General features: G+C 34.4%; 2 protein-coding genes across 8 annotated transcripts in view; one reads left to right on the plus strand and one right to left on the minus strand.

Annotated features, from left to right (window-relative positions):
- LOC148949316 (retinol dehydrogenase 14-like) overlaps positions 1-5,702 on the plus strand; it is a 136,752-nt gene extending 131,050 nt beyond the window's left edge. For all 3 annotated transcript variants that reach the window (XM_089093347.1, XM_089093349.1, XM_089093348.1), the window contains exons 7-8: positions 3,555-3,644; positions 4,916-5,702. In XM_089093347.1, coding sequence (XP_088949473.1) covers positions 3,555-3,644; positions 4,916-5,020 — 195 coding nt within the window. In that variant the 3' untranslated portion in view covers positions 5,021-5,702. The remainder of the gene's footprint in view (positions 1-3,554; positions 3,645-4,915) is intronic.
- A 3,535-nt stretch (positions 5,703-9,237) lies between these two features.
- LOC148949317 (retinol dehydrogenase 13-like) overlaps positions 9,238-17,289 on the minus strand; it is a 79,146-nt gene continuing 71,094 nt past the window's right edge. For all 5 annotated transcript variants that reach the window (XM_089093342.1, XM_089093343.1, XM_089093341.1 and 2 more), the window contains one exon: positions 9,238-9,443. In XM_089093342.1, coding sequence (XP_088949468.1) covers positions 9,336-9,443 — 108 coding nt within the window. In that variant the 3' untranslated portion in view covers positions 9,238-9,335. The remainder of the gene's footprint in view (positions 9,444-17,289) is intronic.

Below are 17,289 nucleotides of genomic sequence, written 5' to 3' on the forward strand. Positions count from 1 at the left end.
AGAGTCCAATTTCTACAAAATAAAGTTGTTTGCGTCTTAGAAGATTAAATGAGATTTGAAAATAGTACTTTGAGTTGCTTCACTAAAATGAAAATTCTAAACATTTATAAGTTAAGAGATTATCAACTAGCTATTTTTGTTTATGAACGTTTGAATCGTTATTCACCGGAGTGCTTTTGGAAATTTTTAAAGTCTAACTCGTTTTATCATTGTTATGAAACTAGGCATTCTTCAGAGATAGTGTCTGAGGCTCGGAGCCCTCAACGCAGATCTTTATTTCTGCGTTTTGCAGAACCACAGCTGTGGAATTCACTCCCTGAGGGTATAAAGGTGACAGATAATGTTAGCCAGTTCAAGAGTGGGTTGAAACGTTACCTTCTAGGGAAGCTGTTAATGATTTAAGTTGATTTAAGTATGTCTTGCTAGTAATTCATTTCCACGACATTTTTACTGGTTTACCGACGATATTGTTTAATAGTGTATGCTAATAGTTAAAAGTTGCTATGTTTTCACTATTTTTTTTTTCGTGATTTTGATTTATAGGTGAAGTGTGAATATATGTTATTAGATTATAAGGATGGAAACAACCATCATATATAACCCAATGGGTTTCCCCGATGATTGTTGAAAGATTATATGGTTAATAAATTATTTCTCTCTCTCTCTCTCTCTCTCTCTCTCTCTCTCTCTCTCTCTCTCTCTCTCTCTCTCTCTCTCTCTCTCTCTCTCTCTCTCTCTCTCTGTATCCAGGTTGTCAAAGAGCCTAGATAGAATTTTTGGAAATAATATGAAGTTTTTATTTTCAGGTCAACTTCAGGAAAAAAATCAGTTTATCCTTTTCAGGATAAACTTAAATTAAACAATACTATTTGTGTCGTGGTTAAAAATTGTTTAAATTGTTCCTCCAACATACAAATAGCAAACCAAACTATGGTTTCTTATAGAAAAAAACCGGAAAGATATAAAATATTTTTTTCCATGAAAAAGACTATGTAAAAAAAAACGAAAGAAATGAATTAAATAACTTTTTCCAAAAAACGAGTTTTTCAAAGAGAAGTAAAGAGCTCAACTAAGCCAAAAACGAGCAGATATAAAGCGAATAACCTTCTAAGCATAAAATTACCACAAATCAACATCAACAAATAAATGATTAACATCAATATATATATATATATATATATATATATATATATATATATATATATATATATATATATATATATATATATATATATATATATATATATATATATATATATATATATATTCATATTATACTATATATATATATATATATATATATATATATATATATATATATATATATATATATATATATATATATATATATATATATATATATATATATATATATATATATATATATATATATATATATATATATATATATATCAAGGAGGCACACTTGTGCCTCTATAAAGAGGCGACCCACCACAATGTTAAGCGATTTCCGGTCCTAGCGGTCGCAGAGAGACAGCGGTAATCGCATTTTGTAGCCCAAGCTCAAACTAAGAAACGTTCAAAATTTCACACCCCTCCGACTTTATCTTAATGGGTAAAATTGGGCCGGAATTTTCGACCCTCCGACCACAGCCCCCCTTTAACGTTGTCCGATTAGGTTGAAATTTAGAGGTTAAGTTTTCTTAGGACACGAGAGCTAATTTTCGAAATTTCAGCTCAATCTGATCACTCCTTTTTTCCAAAAACCAAATATAGCCACTTAAAGTTAAAAAAAATTTTCTTCTTAGCCACGCCGACAGGCCACAGTTGGCAACTGATCCGGGTGAATGAGGACTCATTAGAAGCAGAATTCGACCTATTAGGGCCTTTTGATATTTTCAGACCGAAAAAATTATCCCCCGAATTTAAATTTACGAAAAACCTCGTTTTCCTATAGGAGCCCATGTTAATTTTTCCCACCACAATCCCCCTTTAACGTTGTCTGATAGGGCTGAAATTTAGAGGATAAGTTTTCCTGGGGCCTGGGAGCTTATTCTCGAAATTTCAGCTCAATCTGATCACTTCTTCCCTGTTTTCCAAAAACCAAATATCAAGTTTTGTCTCTTTAGTACAGCGATTGATACTCCTGACTGTCAGGCGGAAGACCTGGGTTCGATTCACCGTCAGAGTAAATTTTTTATATACTGAATTTAAAGTTTAAAAAAGAAACTCAGTTTCTTTTTTAAACTTAAAACACCCTGTCGAGAAAGAAAAGAATAATACACAATCATCTAACAGTTAGTCAAGCACTAATAAGTAATAAACTGTACAAAAACGTGCAGAAATTATTTGAAAAAAACTACGTTTTCTAAAGAGTTAAAGATGGCTGAGTCACAAGTTCGAACATTAAAACGTACAGGGATTAGAAGGTACAGTTGGGCGGCTGCCGCCCCCCAAACCCCCCGCTTTCGCAGCCTTTAAATAAAAAAAAATTATTTTTTAACTGAAAGTAAGGAGCGACATTAAAACTTAAAACGAACAAAAATTATTCCGTATATGAAAGGGGCTTTGCCCTCCTCAAGGCTTCGCTCTTTACGCTAAAGTTTGACTTTCTCACAACTCTTTTTTTTAAACAATAAAAACTTTAGCGTATATATATATATATATATATATATATATATATATATATATATATATATATATATATATATATATATATATATATATATATATATATATATATATATATATATATATATATATATATATATATATATATATATATTAAATTGACAGTCTACCGTCATCTGTTTTTTAGTAAAGTGTAAATTGTGTTCTGGTCTTGAGAAAGCATGGGGGTTGTCAGCCTTACTCATGTTTGTTTTTGCTTGTTTAGAGTTTCATTTATTTATTGATAGGGATGTATGGTAATTTTACGCTTGAAAGGTTATTTGATTTTATTTCTGCTCATTTTTTGCATAGTGGAATCCTTTACTTTTCTTTGAAAAACTTGTTGTGTGGAATTTTTTTTTTAAATTAATCACTAATTAGCGGACGTTTCACGTAATTATTGGTTTTTACTTAATTTGACCGTATTTGTAATTTGTTTTGATTTTCAAAAACGAAAAATACTTCTTTCGAAAGAAAATAGTCAACCAAACAGCAGCGCAGGTTTTTGCCATATCTCATGCTACTTTATGCCACAATGATATGAGTTGGTACTAAATCTCAATAAAAGCAGCTAGTGGAATCTATTCTTAATTGTCTGCATAGTTAAAATATGACCAGAGCCGTTCCTAGGCAGGGGAGTAACCGGGGCAGTTGCCTCAGGTGCCATGGCTTGGGGGCACCATGGGTAGGGAATCGCAAATTTTGATTCCATTTTTCACTTTGATTCGGATATCCTTGCTTATATTTGAGTCGGGAAGGGTCACCGTAATTAATTCTGCCCCAGGCACCACCAGCCCTAGGAACGGCTCTAAATACGATCAGCAACGTAAGTCTCCAAGTAGCAGCATGAAGCTGTTGTGTATTTAGTTCTGATGTCACTTATTTTCTTGCTATTACTAATGTCTAAGAATTGCCTATTATAGGACGCTAGACAAGGAGCACAGACTACAATATATTTAGCAGTGTCAGAAGAGGTTGAAGGTATCACAGGAAAATATTTTGTTGACTGTAAGGCAAGTATGTTTTAAATACTTTAATCCAGCATAAGGGAGAGCTGTGTTTTTATTAAGAATTTTGAATGTCACTTCTCTGAAGTTGGTCTATTTTAATTATAATCCTTCAGTAAGGTTTTGATGGATGTAAGAAGTATCTCAGCCAGAAATACCAATGTGACATTTTTTTAAATGACAGTTTTAACTTTTAAGGGAGCTTTATGCTCTTGACCCAAACAAAACATTTTCCTCGGCAAATAATATTTTCAGTCACTTTTTCTACTGAGTGGAGTTAATTATCTACTGATATTGATAGCAAAGTCATGCCTCTTTTAAGACCGAAAACCCCAAGTTTTTTGTAATTTCTAATTTTGTAATTATTTTTATAATTATGTGATTTTGTAATTATGTAATTATTTTTCAAATTGTAATTTTGTAATTATGCAGAATAGTAATTTGATATTAGAAACAAGTTCCACAATAAAATCTGATATAATTTTCCATAATTGAATTTGGTTCCATAGTTTAAGCCGATGATTTAAATTTAAACTGTTTCTTACCCTAGGGATTTCAGTAAAATCCACCAAAGTAAAGAGTTATTGAGATTCTGTCGTAAACAAAGTTTAAAATTTGACATCTAAGAAAGAACATCTTGCAAAAAACTGTTGTTAACATTGATTCCAAATATGATATACCCCTTTGTAAGAAAAAAAGAATCGTATTTCAATATAAATGAAAGCAAAACACTTGTTAGAAGTAATTTGTTTAGGAAATAGCCGATGTCGCAGGACACCCTCCCTAGAGATTCCAGAAAAATAAAGATGTAAGAATTGGGTAAAATTTTAAAAGGTTGAAAATAATTGTCCAAAATATCTTTGGGAGTCTGGACTCTGTGAAAAAAAAGAATTAAGAGAAAGCAAAGTCAGATTTTTTTCAGCAGCTACAATTAAAAACCAGATGGCAAACAAAAGAATTTAAATGAGACTTTATGCACCTCAACGAAATTAGGTGTAAAACTTTAGTTAAATTTACCCTTAAAGAAGGAAGCAAAGGATCAATTGAACCAACTCCTGCTTAATCAATTATTATAAAACCCTTTACTATATGAACTTCTAGTTTATCCCCCAAGCATTTTTTTGCGTTTCTAAGCAATGAACTATTGGCTTGCAATTGCAAGAAAAAAAAATGACACCAAATGGCTTTTGGGATGAGAAATAAAAAAATCGGATACACTTTTCCGGTTTACAAAGGTGTTATGGTTTTGTGACTCAACTTCTTTCTTCTTGTTTCAGGAGGTGCAACCATCTAGACTAGCTAAGGACGTAGCCCTCGCACAAGCACTCTGGGAAAAAAGTGAGAAAATGGTTTCCATTAAAAGCCCCGACAAAAATTCGTAGTCAGCGTTTTTTTTTTTGTTAAATAATGATTGAAGAGATTCATTTCGGCCTGTTTGAAATCCATTGAAAAGTAAAATACCCCAAAAAGGAAGTATGAAATCAGTGGCTAGTCAGCTGTTTTTAATGTGTAGTTCTTTTATACCGAAATTTTTAAACCCATAACCCGGTAGCGTGTACGCCTCATGTGAAGGGATAAAATCATTAACAAGGTAAAAATACTGATTTACGCACTTCAGTGTAGAAATAATGGAAACAATTGGAATGCAATTTCAATATTGTAATCAGAAGATGAAGAATGAAAAGCTGCTTGGAAGACGCGTGAAAAATAATATTTGGCAAAACCGAACTTCGTGAAGTAAGTACATACCAGCTGTGATCAGTTATATTTCAGTGATGAGAAGGGACTGATTATAGAAGAGCATAAAGGGAAAAACCATCCTCACAGCGACGTCAATTTAAGAAGAAGAATTTCTATAAAACTTTGTTTCGTTTAAATTCACACCAACAAATTCAAACCTTAAAAGGTAAACGTTCTTCAAGATATAGCTGCCTTTAGTTTGATTTTGAAATTCAAACTGTACAATATTGTCCTGGTCTGTATCACTGCCATGATTGACTAGAAATTTTGCATCTCATGTCGTTTTTGTTAATGTGAATAAATTGTACCGCAGTGTTGCAGTTCTAAATTTAAATATTTGTTTTACCCCCCTGAAGTTTTACAAGCCTGCAAAATTTACTCAAAGTCTGCCACTACTGCGTCATCAACAATACAAGAATACCATGAACTCTCCCAAAAGATGAAAAATATGGATAAGCCAAATGAAGAAGCAAAAGATGATAATTTCCAGGCGAAATATTATTGGAAATTCCAAGATCAAATTAATATTTTCACACTCTTGACATAAAAAAGAAAACGCATACAAATTAAATAGCCAACAATAGAACTGTTACAAAAAACCCAACCTAAACACGGTTTAGTACGGTGAGCCAAAATCAAAACTTGCATTAATTCAAAACCGTTCAGAAATTAAATAAAAAAAACTATTTTTTGTAATCAAAGTAGGGAGCGACATTAAAACTTAAAACAAACAGAAATTATTCTGTATATGAAAGGAGCTGTCCCCTCCTCAACGCCTCGCTCTTTACGCTATAGTTTGACTTTTTCTCACAACTCGATTTTCTAAAACAATAAAAAACTTTAGCGTAAAAATCGAGGCGTTGAGTAGGGGACAGCTCCTTTCATATACGGAACAATTTCTGTTCATTTTAAGTTTAAATATCGCTCCTTACTTTCAGTTAAAAAAAACTTCTTTTTATTTATAGGAAACAGGTGTAGGAGCTGCCAGGGCTGCGAGTAGTCATGCAGAAAAAGGGAGCTGAGCTCTTGTGTTAAAAGACACAAATTTCAAAAGAATTTTTATTTTTTACTGTTAGTTTGAGCAAGGGAGATATTATTGGCGTTAAAGATACTATGTTTAGGCAAATCTAAAAGGGATTAAAAAAGATATATTTTATTTTAGAAAAAGAAAGAAATGTCTTAAGTATCTCAAGGACCAAGAACATAATATATTGGAAGATGATTCAAAAATAATCCATAATCCATCCTGAGTTTGAAATGAATGAGTTGTATTGCCCAATGTGAAGATACAAAATCATATGCAGAGTAATGAAAAAAAACGAAAAAAAAAAACGAAAGATAAGAAAATACTAAAGATAAACACTAATAAAAAAAAACGTCAATAAAGAAAAAAAACTAATAAAGAAAAATGTCAGTAGTCCGGGAGAAAAGCACCAAAATACTTCCGTGTTTGAGGAAAACACCACAATTGGCTGAGATGTGCTTTAGAACATGCTCTTTAACATGGCTTGATTACGCAAGCGAAATTTTTCCTCGGAACGCCATTAGGTGGCTTGAAATCTAAGATGGCGAACGAAATACAAGTTTTTTCAAAATGAGAAGACATGGCCATTCAAATAGGCTAGCACGGGATAATCGATGGCACAGGTTCCAAATATGTGCTTAAAATAACCTAAGTTGTACCGTAGAGCCGCTAGGTGCCTCAAATCTAAGATGGCGTTCGAACATGTGAGTTTGTAAAAAATGAAGACATGACCACTCAAATAGGCCAGTATAGGGTAATTGATGGCACAAGTTCTGAATATGAACGTAAGGCTAACCTAAATTGTACCGTAGTGTTGCTAGGCACTTGAGATTCAAGGTGGCGGTCGAAAAATACAAGTTTTTCTAAAACGAGAAGTAATGACTTCAAATGGGTGGATTAGGAGCAATCGATATTTCAGATTCTGAAAACGCACGTATATGTACATAAATATACCTTAGTTGTACCGTTGATCCACTTGGGGGTCTAAAATTAGTAGACCCGTCGATTCAATTAGGGTCTAAAATCGAAGACGACGGAAGAAAAGGTCAGTTTTCCGAATCGCTTGAGGTTCATGATCCCGATATAACAGGCTAGAGTGGAGTAATGAAAACAGCAGTTTTAAATATAGTTCTGTCATTTTAACATACAGTCTGTACAGTACAAATTGCCTAAGTATGAGACCAAGACACGTCCAATTTATGGCCTTTGTTTACATTTGCTAAGCCAAAATCAGTTAACTTGTTAACTCCATCTCTTTATTTATTATTAATGAATCAACAGAAGCTAAACAAATGGATTAAAGCATTTAAGAATTATAATCGGTACTTGTATGGAATCTGGTAAACAGGCGAGATGTGAAGTTCGGTTAATAATAATGAAAAAAAAATAGGATGAAAATATAATAGTTTAGAAACAAATTTGGGCTATACATTTGCACATTAAGGGAGGGGGGGGTACGTGTGGAATAACGAAAGTACCTGTGATTTCGTCGGCCCGAGCGATCGATCGTGATTTCGTGAATACCTTCCACAAGAAGTACCTTGGTAAGAAAAAACAAATAATACATTAAGCCCATTTCACTCTTCACTTAAGATTTAAATTTCAACGACCCGTGTGTTTGAGCGGTCCTTCTTAAAACAAATTATTTTCTTTTTACCTGTGGGGCGCTGAAACAACATAGGGAGATGTCTAACTGCTCGTTTGAAAGGAAGTTGCTGCATCATATGTCTTTTATAAGTATTATAAACATAGTATTAAAATAAACTGCGACTTTTGACAAAAACTGCATATTCACATGCAAGACTGTTTAGCCCTCTGGAATGCGATGTCATATTTGAGTGACTTCATTGCCCGAATCCCTGGATTTCGTTTTTCACAATATACAACTTTATTAGATCCAGCCGAACTAGTTAACAATTATTATTCAAGAAACGCCACCTTTTATTGTATTACTTTTATTTACTTTGTCAACTACTTTTAGTATTACTTTTATGCCACTTTTATTTCATTAGCATGTCAGTCTTAGATGTTGTCTTGCACCAGACATTTATCAAATTATTTTCTAAGGTTAAGACAGATTTATCTAGTATACCTCAATTTCATGCAATCTTCTAATAAAAATAGGGAAATAGTAGTAAGTAGCTTGAAAATGTGTTTGGAGGGTATAATTAAGGCTCTGAACCCGTTCCTGGATATTTTAGTCTCCTAGATCTAATAATTTTGGAGATAGCCTAGTGAAAGCATCTTGAGCTTTGGCCAGTCATATGTAAATGTGAGCCCGATAAAGCTAATCTATCATTCTATGGTAAATGTGCATGAAATCATTACTAGATGAATTTAAAAGAAGAATAGTTCTTGAAGGGCTTGTTCTTGCTGGCACAGAAAAATCTAAAGGGAAGAGCCGGATATACAAAATTAAGCATTAGCCAACTTGGAGTATATAATTCAGCGAATGAATGCGCGCAATTTAGATTTGCTTAAACCTGACGTAAAAAAAAAACAATGACAAACAAAAGCTAGTAAAGGAGCTTATGCTTCAGGTCAACGAAATTTTGCATAAAACTGAAAATAAAGGAGACTCTTGAAGAATGAAAAATAGAATAAATTCAAGTATTTCTGTTTAGATTTAACTATTGCAAAAGCCCTGCAGTACATAGCTGAGATCTGTTTTATCCTCAAAAGAACTTTTTTATCATTTCTCAACAATGAGTGATAATTTTGCTATTATGGGGAAATTAGTTACGGACCTTTTCGGTTTAAGAGAGCGCCGTAGCTTGGTGACTCAATATCCTGCTTCTTGTTTCAAAAAGTAAAGCCATCTAGACTAGCTAACTAGACAAGGGTCATTCATGCCAAAATTTTCCAATATAAACCAAATTTATATTTTTTGTGTACATGTAAATAAAATAGCTGCATTTTGGCAGTTGTAGGTACTAAATCCGCAAATCTTTTTCTTGAAGTTGTACGAGTTCGCAAGACTTCTTCCAAAGTCTCTTTGCCATTTCAATGTCATCAACGACACGAGAATACCATGAACTTTCCTGAAAATTAAAATATGCATAAGAAACAAGAAAAACCAAATAATTTACATATTCAAACTACTATTTGATTCTTAGTAGATCCAAAGGTATGACAACGTCAATAAAATAGTCGACAATGGAACCCTTGCAATAAAATAAAGAAGTTCTTGAATTGGCAATATATATATATATATATATATATATATATATATATATATATATATATATATATATATATATATATATATATATTATATATATATCATATATATATATATATATATATATATATATATATATATATATATATATATATATATATATATATATATATATATATATATATATATATATATATATATATATATATATATATATATATATATATATATATATATATATATATATATATATATATATATAAGTAATCAGGGGCAACGCTGTAAAGTTGCCTATAGCAAAGGCCATACGGCTCCAATGTTTTATTATAATTTTTTTTTCCCAGAGGCACTTCATATGGAAGGGGTCGTCGTTGAAACTTCAAAGAGGGCTCATTCGATTGGAAATCGAGAGTTCTGTTGCCCTTTTTAATAGTCGAAAATGATTGGAGGGCAACTAGCCCCCCCATGCCCATCATTCCCCCAAACACATCCAATCAAAATTTTGAGATAGCCATTTTGTTCAGCGTAGTTGATTTCCAGATAGAAAATATCTTTTTGAGGAGGACACTCCCCCAAAACCCTCAGGACAAGGGTTTTAAGTTACGCCCTGGGGGCATATACGGGTTTTGTAGAAAGCGTTGTCGTAGAAACTTCAAAATAGGCTCATTCGAATGGAAATTAAAGGGCTAGTGCCCTTTTTAATAGTCAAAAGTGATTGGAGTGCAACTAGCCCCCCCCCCCAACGCCCATCATTTCCCCAAACACATCCAATCAAAATTTTGAGATAGCCATTTGTTCAGCGTAGCTGCTTTCCAAATAGAAAATATATTTTTTAAGGAGGACACTCCCCCACAACCCTCAGGGCAAGGGTTTTAAGTTATGCCCTGGGGGCATATAAGGTTTTTATAGAAGGCGTTGTCGTAAAAATTTCAAAACAGGCTCATTCGACTGAAAATTACAGGGCTAGTGCCCTTTTTAATAGTGGAAAGTGAATGGAGTGCAACTAGCCCCCCCCCACGCCCAGCATTTCCCCAAACACATCCAATCAAAATTTTGAGATAGTCATTTTGTTCAGCGTAGTTGATTTCCACATAGAAAATATGTTTTTGAGGAGGACACTCCCCCACGACCTTCAGGGCAAGGGTTTTAAATTATGCCCTGGGGGCATATAAGCTTTTTATAGAAGGCGTTGTCGTAGAAACTTCAAACAAGGCTTATTCGAGTAGAAATTCATAGGGCTAGTTCCCTTTTTAATAGTCCAAAGTGATTGCAGGGCAACTAGCCCCCCCCTCCTACGCCCATCATTCCCCCAAACACATCCAATCAAAATTTGAGATAGCCATTTTGTTCAACGTAGTTGATTTCCCGATAGAAAATATATTTTTGAGGAGGCCACTCCCCCACAAACCTCCGGGCAAGGGTTTTAAGTTATGCACTGGGGGCATCTCAGTTTGTTATAGAATGAGTTGTCATAGAAACTTAAAAAAGGGATCTTTAGATTAGAGATTCAAAGTGCTGGTGAACTTTTTAATAGTCGAAAGTGATTGGGGGGAACTAGCCCCCCCCACGCCCATCATTCCCCCAAACACATCCAATCAAAATTTTGAGATAGCCATTTTGTTCAGCGTAGTTGATTTCCAGATAAAAAATGTTTTTGAGGAGGACAATCCCCTACAACCCTCAGGGCAAGGGTTTTAAGTTATGCCCTGGGGGCATATAAGTTTTTTATAGAAGGCGTTGTCGTAGAAACTTCGAAAAAGGCTCAATCGATTGGAAATTCAAAGGGCTAGTGCCCTTTTTAATAGTCGAACGTGATTGGAGGACAACTAGCCCCCCCCCACGCCCAGCATTACCCCAAACACATCCAATCAAAATTTTGAGATAGCCATTTTGTTCAGCGTAGTTGATTTTCACATAGAAAATGTGTTTTTGAGGAGGTCATTCCCCCACAACCCTTAGGGCAAGGGTTGTTAGTTATGACAAGGGGGCATGTAAGGCTTTTATAGAAAGCATTGTCGTAGAAACTTCAAAGAAGGCTCATTCGATTTGAAATTCAAAGGGCTAGTGCCCTTTTTAATAGTCGAAAGTGATTGGAGGGCAACTAGCCCCCCCCCCTCAATCATTCCCCCAAACACATCCATTAAAAATTTTGAGATAGCCATTTTATTCAATGTAGTTGATTTTCAGATAGAAAATATGTCTTTGAGGAGGACACTCCCCCACAACCCCCAAGGCAGGGGTTTTAAGTTATCCCCTGGGGGTATATAAGGTTTTTTTAGAAGGCGGTGTCTTAGAAACTTCAAAAAAGTATCATTTGATTGGAAATTCAAATGGCTAGTGCCCTTTTAATAGTCAAAAGTGATTGGATGGCAACTAACCCCCCGCTCACGCCCACCTTTTCCCCAGACACGTCCAATCAAAATTTTGAGACAGCCATTTTATTAAACGTAGTTTTAAGTTCTGGAAATTAGGTCTTTGAGGATGACAACTCCCCCACAGACCTCAGGGAATGGGTTGTAATCTAAGGATTCTCCGAATCCTTCATATTATTTTTCATGGAAGGGATCCTCGTATAAACTTTAGAGAGGGCTCATTTGATTGGAAATTGAAAGTTCTTGTTCACTTTTTAAGAGTCAAAAGAGACTAGAGGGAAACTAGCCCCTCCTCATCCACGTTCAAAGTCATTAGATAAAATTTTTGTTAAAAATAGTTGAAAGGTTAATTAACGAAACTTTGGCGTCAACAAAGCCTCCCAGGGCCTGGGGGCTGGAAGGGATTCTCGTATAAACTTCAGAGAGGGCTCATTTGATTGGAAATTGGAAGTTCTAGTCCAGCTCTTACGAATCAAAATCAATCGAAGGCCAAATACCACCCCACGCCCTTTTTCCCCACCCCTCCCTTTGAACTAAATCTATTTATACCTGAAGGCCCAATGAGAGTTAGAATGTTTTGGTATTAACACACACCTATTAGGCATCTGCTCTCCTCCCTAACAAGGAAAGAAACATAGAGTGTAAGGCAGTGGCGGATCCAGGGGAGGGGCGTGGGGGCACCCCCCCTAACGTAGTCTAAAGCAGTGTAATTTACTTAATTAACACAAGATTGCGTTAATTAAACTTGGTCCTAACCCAAGTTTATCGGATCAACCTATTTTGCACCCTCTCCCCCTAAAAAATCCTGGATCTGCCCCTGGTGTAAGGGCACTATAAATTTCAATTTGTAATTCAATGAACCCCGTTCCAAAGCTTATGCGACCACCTCTTCCACATAAAGTGCCCCTGGAAAAATAAATAAGTATAAGTTCATTGAACCCTTATGGCTCTTTACTTAGGTAACGCTATAGCATTGCTTCTGACCTATAAAGTTGAGTAGAACAGCTTCCATTTTTATGAATATCCGAAGTTATCTGAGGGGAATATGTTTGGGGAGCATATTCCACGTCTGCGAAATTTCTGCTCGGTGGAATTTAACGCGGAGGAATTATCAGCAGAAAAAGAAAATGTTCTTTGAGGGGGGAGGAATTTCCCAGGGGTGGGTTTTCCAAATGTGAATTATTCAGGGAGGGGAAGACTAAACCCATTCGATAATATTCTAAATTTTACATATGAAAGTAACGGGAATAAAGAATCAACGGAAATGTCAGAGATAGCACTTCAGGTTCCTTTAGACGATTTTGTTCGTGTCTTTTCAAAGAAGACATTTTCAAGAGACAGATTAATTTTATTTATTTTAATTTCTCTCTGGCTGCTCAATTATGCATGTGAGGGGGGAGACTTCCTCCCACCACTGTCTCCACTAAGGTTTCAGTTTTTATCTGAAGCCTTAAAAATGAACGTAATGCGATAAAAGTATACCTCAAAATAACATATATAGAATAATATATGCACATAACACGGAACAATTAATCAAAATTGCATATTATGAGTTGAGGTTCACCTAACTGACGGGCCAGGGGGCTCACCATTCCACAATCTATGAAATCAATCCTGCAATAGCTGAATACATCAAGTATTTTTGAGTATTTTAACGTCTTCCACAACTCAAACGGTCCAACATTCTACAACCCAATGCGTCTGTCTAATCTCCTAAATTGGGAGCGGAGGAGATAAGTGAAGTCCCGCCCCATATTAGAGAAGTCTGACGTATCACCCTCCCCCTTTTCGTTGATCTATGATGCGGTTATAAACTTTATGCCCACTATGCTGCCCCCACTACAAACTAATAAATAATGAAAAGCTGGGCATGCGACTTAAACATATTGGATATATTATAAATATAAAAATACAATGTGAACATACATACTCTGTGATAGATCCAGAATTGCTTTGGCATACAAAATCCTTTTAATGTCAATTCCAAACAGTCGTGATCCCTTTGTGTCAGTAAGTGAAATGCTCAAAACACCCTTATTGGAGCTATTTTTTCAATCCATTCATTGTTGTCAATCGCTGTCCACAAGTTATGCAAGCTGTCTATTGTTCATATATAAGTTTTTTATCAAAGAGGTAATCGTATAGACTATGAAAAAAGCCTCATTCGATTTAAATTCGAAGTTCTAGATCCGTTTTTTAAAGTCAAGAATAATCGGACAGTTAGCACCCCCCCCCCCCTATGCAATAAAAACTTGAAACTTTTTGCAATCAAAAACGAACAAAAATTAATTAAAAAAAATATCCGAAAAATTAATTTTTCAAAGAAAAGTAAAGGCTATTTTAAACTTAAGCTCAGGAGATATAAATACCTGTTAAAATTAAAACTCAAAACGACCAGAAATTACTATTAAAGAATAAATGAAGCCCAAAACGAACAGAAATTAAATAAATAATCATAGCAAAAACATACAAGAAGTAATAATAAAAATGAATAAATAGATTTTAAAGAGAGTAATGCTTAGATTGAATATAAAAATCAAGCTTAAAACGAAAAAAAATTGTTTGCTATTAAAGTATAGATGAAACCTTAAACGAACAGAAATTAAATACACAATCAATGTGAACAAACATACAATATATATTAATGTAAATGAATAAATAAATCTTAAAACGAGTGAAACTTAAACTGAATATGCAAATCAAGTTTGAATCGAATAAAAATAACTACAAACAAGAGTTAGGGTATCGCCTCACTGCAGAAGCCTAAAAAATACTGCGCGTCATTGGCGCTTTACTGAAAACGAATTATACTACAAATGTTTTCTTTTGTAATTAATATTGAAAATAAATATTAAAACTACAGTAAGATTTTGAACTGATGAGTTTTCAGCAATTAATATCATTATACATCAAATATTCAGTTTAATTTATTAATTCTTTTTAAGATTGGTCAAAACAAATATAGTTTCACTATAAACAAAATTTGGATACTGCCCCCTTCTTTCTCTGCAAAAACCTAAAGTCTTCTGCGTCATTGGCGCTTCACTGAAAACGATTTACTCTTATATTACAAATTAATTATTTTCCAGTTCGTACAGCATTGAAAATGGAAATAAAAATTACAGTGAAAAAAATCTTGTACTGATGGATCTTTCTACAATTAATATCATTATATATCTAATATTCAATTTGATTTTGTTTATACTTTCCAATACTGTTCATGACTCATAAAGTTTTCAGTAAGGAGCCAATGGCGGATTAGGTTTTAGGCTTCTGCAGTGAGGCGATACCCAATTTTTTGTTTGTAGTTATTTTTATTCGATTCAAACTTGATTTGCATATTCAATTTAAGTTTCACTCGTTTTAAGATTTATTTATTCATTTACATTAATGTATATTGTATGTTTGTTTACATTGATTGTTATTTAATTTATGCTCGTTTTAAGTATCATTTACACTTTAATAGAAAATTATTTTTTTTCGTTTTAAGCTTGATTTTCATATTCAATCTAAGCATTACTCGCTTTAAAATCTATTTATTCCTTTTTATTATTACTTGTTGTATGTTTTTTGCTATGATTGTTTATTTAATTTCTGTTCGTTTTGGGTTTCATTTATTCTTTAATAGTAATTTCTGGTCGTTTTGAGTTTGAATTTTAACAGGTATTCATATATCTTGAGCTTAAGTTTAAAATGGCCTTTACTTTTCTTTGAAAAACCTATTTTTCGGATAGTTTTTTTTTTAATTAATACTACACTAAAAAACAAAATACGTGTTTATTCTAAGAAACTGTGAATAAATCAAGCTCAAAGTTGTATATCGTTTTCAATAAATACAAAATTTAATGTTGGGTGTCTGGGAGGAACATAAACCTACTCTGTGCCTCCAATTATACAAGCTGAATAAGCCATAAGCCATGGCTTACTTTGGTCCTTAAGCCATGCTGACTGAGAATCCTTGCATGCTTTTGATTTTGTTCAACGTAGTTGAAAGGTCCGGATATTATGTCTTTGAGGATGACAACCCCCTCAGGTCAAGGGTTGTAGTTTATGCCCTGGGGCATATATGGTTTTTACAGAAAGTGTTGTCGTAGAAACTTCAAAAAGGACTCATTCGTATGGAAATTGAAAGGGCTAGTGCCCTTTTTAATAGTCGGAAGTGATTGTAGGGCTGCTAACCCCCCTCTCACGCCCACCATTTCCCCAAGCACATCCAATCAAAATTTTGAGACAGCAATTTTCTTCAACGTAGTTGAAAGTTCTGGAAATTAGGTCTTTGAGGATGACCCTTCCACCCAGCCCTCACGGCAAGGGTTGTAAGTTATGCCCTTGGGACATATAAGGTTGTTATTGAAAGCGTTGTCGCAGGAACTTCAAAAGGGCTCTTTCGATTGGATATTGAAAGGGTTAGTGCCTTTTTTTTTGTCGGAAGTGATTGGAGGGCAACTAATCCCCCTCTCACACCCACCATTTCCCCAAACATATCCAATCAAAATTTTGAGATAGCAATTTTGTTCTGGAAATTAGGTCTTTGAGGATGACATCCCCTACAAATCTCAGGGCAAATCTTGTAAGTTGTGCCCTGGGGGCACATAAAGTTTTTATTGAAAGCGTTGTCGTAGGAACTTCAAAAGGGCTCATTCGATTGGAAATTGGAAGGGCTAGTGCCTTTTTTAATTGTAAAAACTGATTGGAGAGCAACTAATGCCCCTCTCATGCCCATCATTTCCCCAAACACATCCAATCAAAGTTTTGAGATAGCCATTTTTTTAACGTAGTTGATTTTCTGGAAATTAGGTCATTGAGGATGATAACCCCCTCACAACCTTCAAGGCAAGGGTTGTAAGTTATGCCCTGGGGGTATATAAGGTGTTTATAGAAAGCGCTGTTGTAGAAACTCCAAAAGGGCTCATTCGAGTGGAAATTGAAAGGGCTAGTGCCCTTTTTAATAGTCGAAAGTGATTAGAAGGCTTGACATTTTTATAGGAAAGGTCGATGTGGGTAGAATGTATTATTATTTTTTTTTCTTTTTTTGTTTTTGTTCAGACCAATGCACTTCGTATCGAAGGAGTTGTCTTAGGAATTTCTAAAAGGGCTCAATCGATTGAAAATAGAAAGGGCTAATGCCCTTTTAATAGTCGAACGTGATTGGAGGGCAACTAGTCACCCTCCCACGCCCAACTTCCCATTTGCCCATTATGTTTAAAAACTAAATATTGCCTTAAGATTAAATCAAAATGCACTGTCTTAATGCTAATTCCCAATAAGGCATCTCAACAGTATCCCAAGAACGACTGAGGGTATTATGTTCAGACTTTCGGGGCTACTTCTGCT

This window comes from Artemia sp. Qi Xiang Cuo, chromosome 8 (genome assembly GCF_049724085.1).
Source record: "Artemia sp. Qi Xiang Cuo chromosome 8, ASM4972408v1, whole genome shotgun sequence".
In the NCBI taxonomy this organism is placed as follows: Eukaryota; Metazoa; Arthropoda; class Branchiopoda; order Anostraca; family Artemiidae; genus Artemia; species Artemia sp. Qi Xiang Cuo.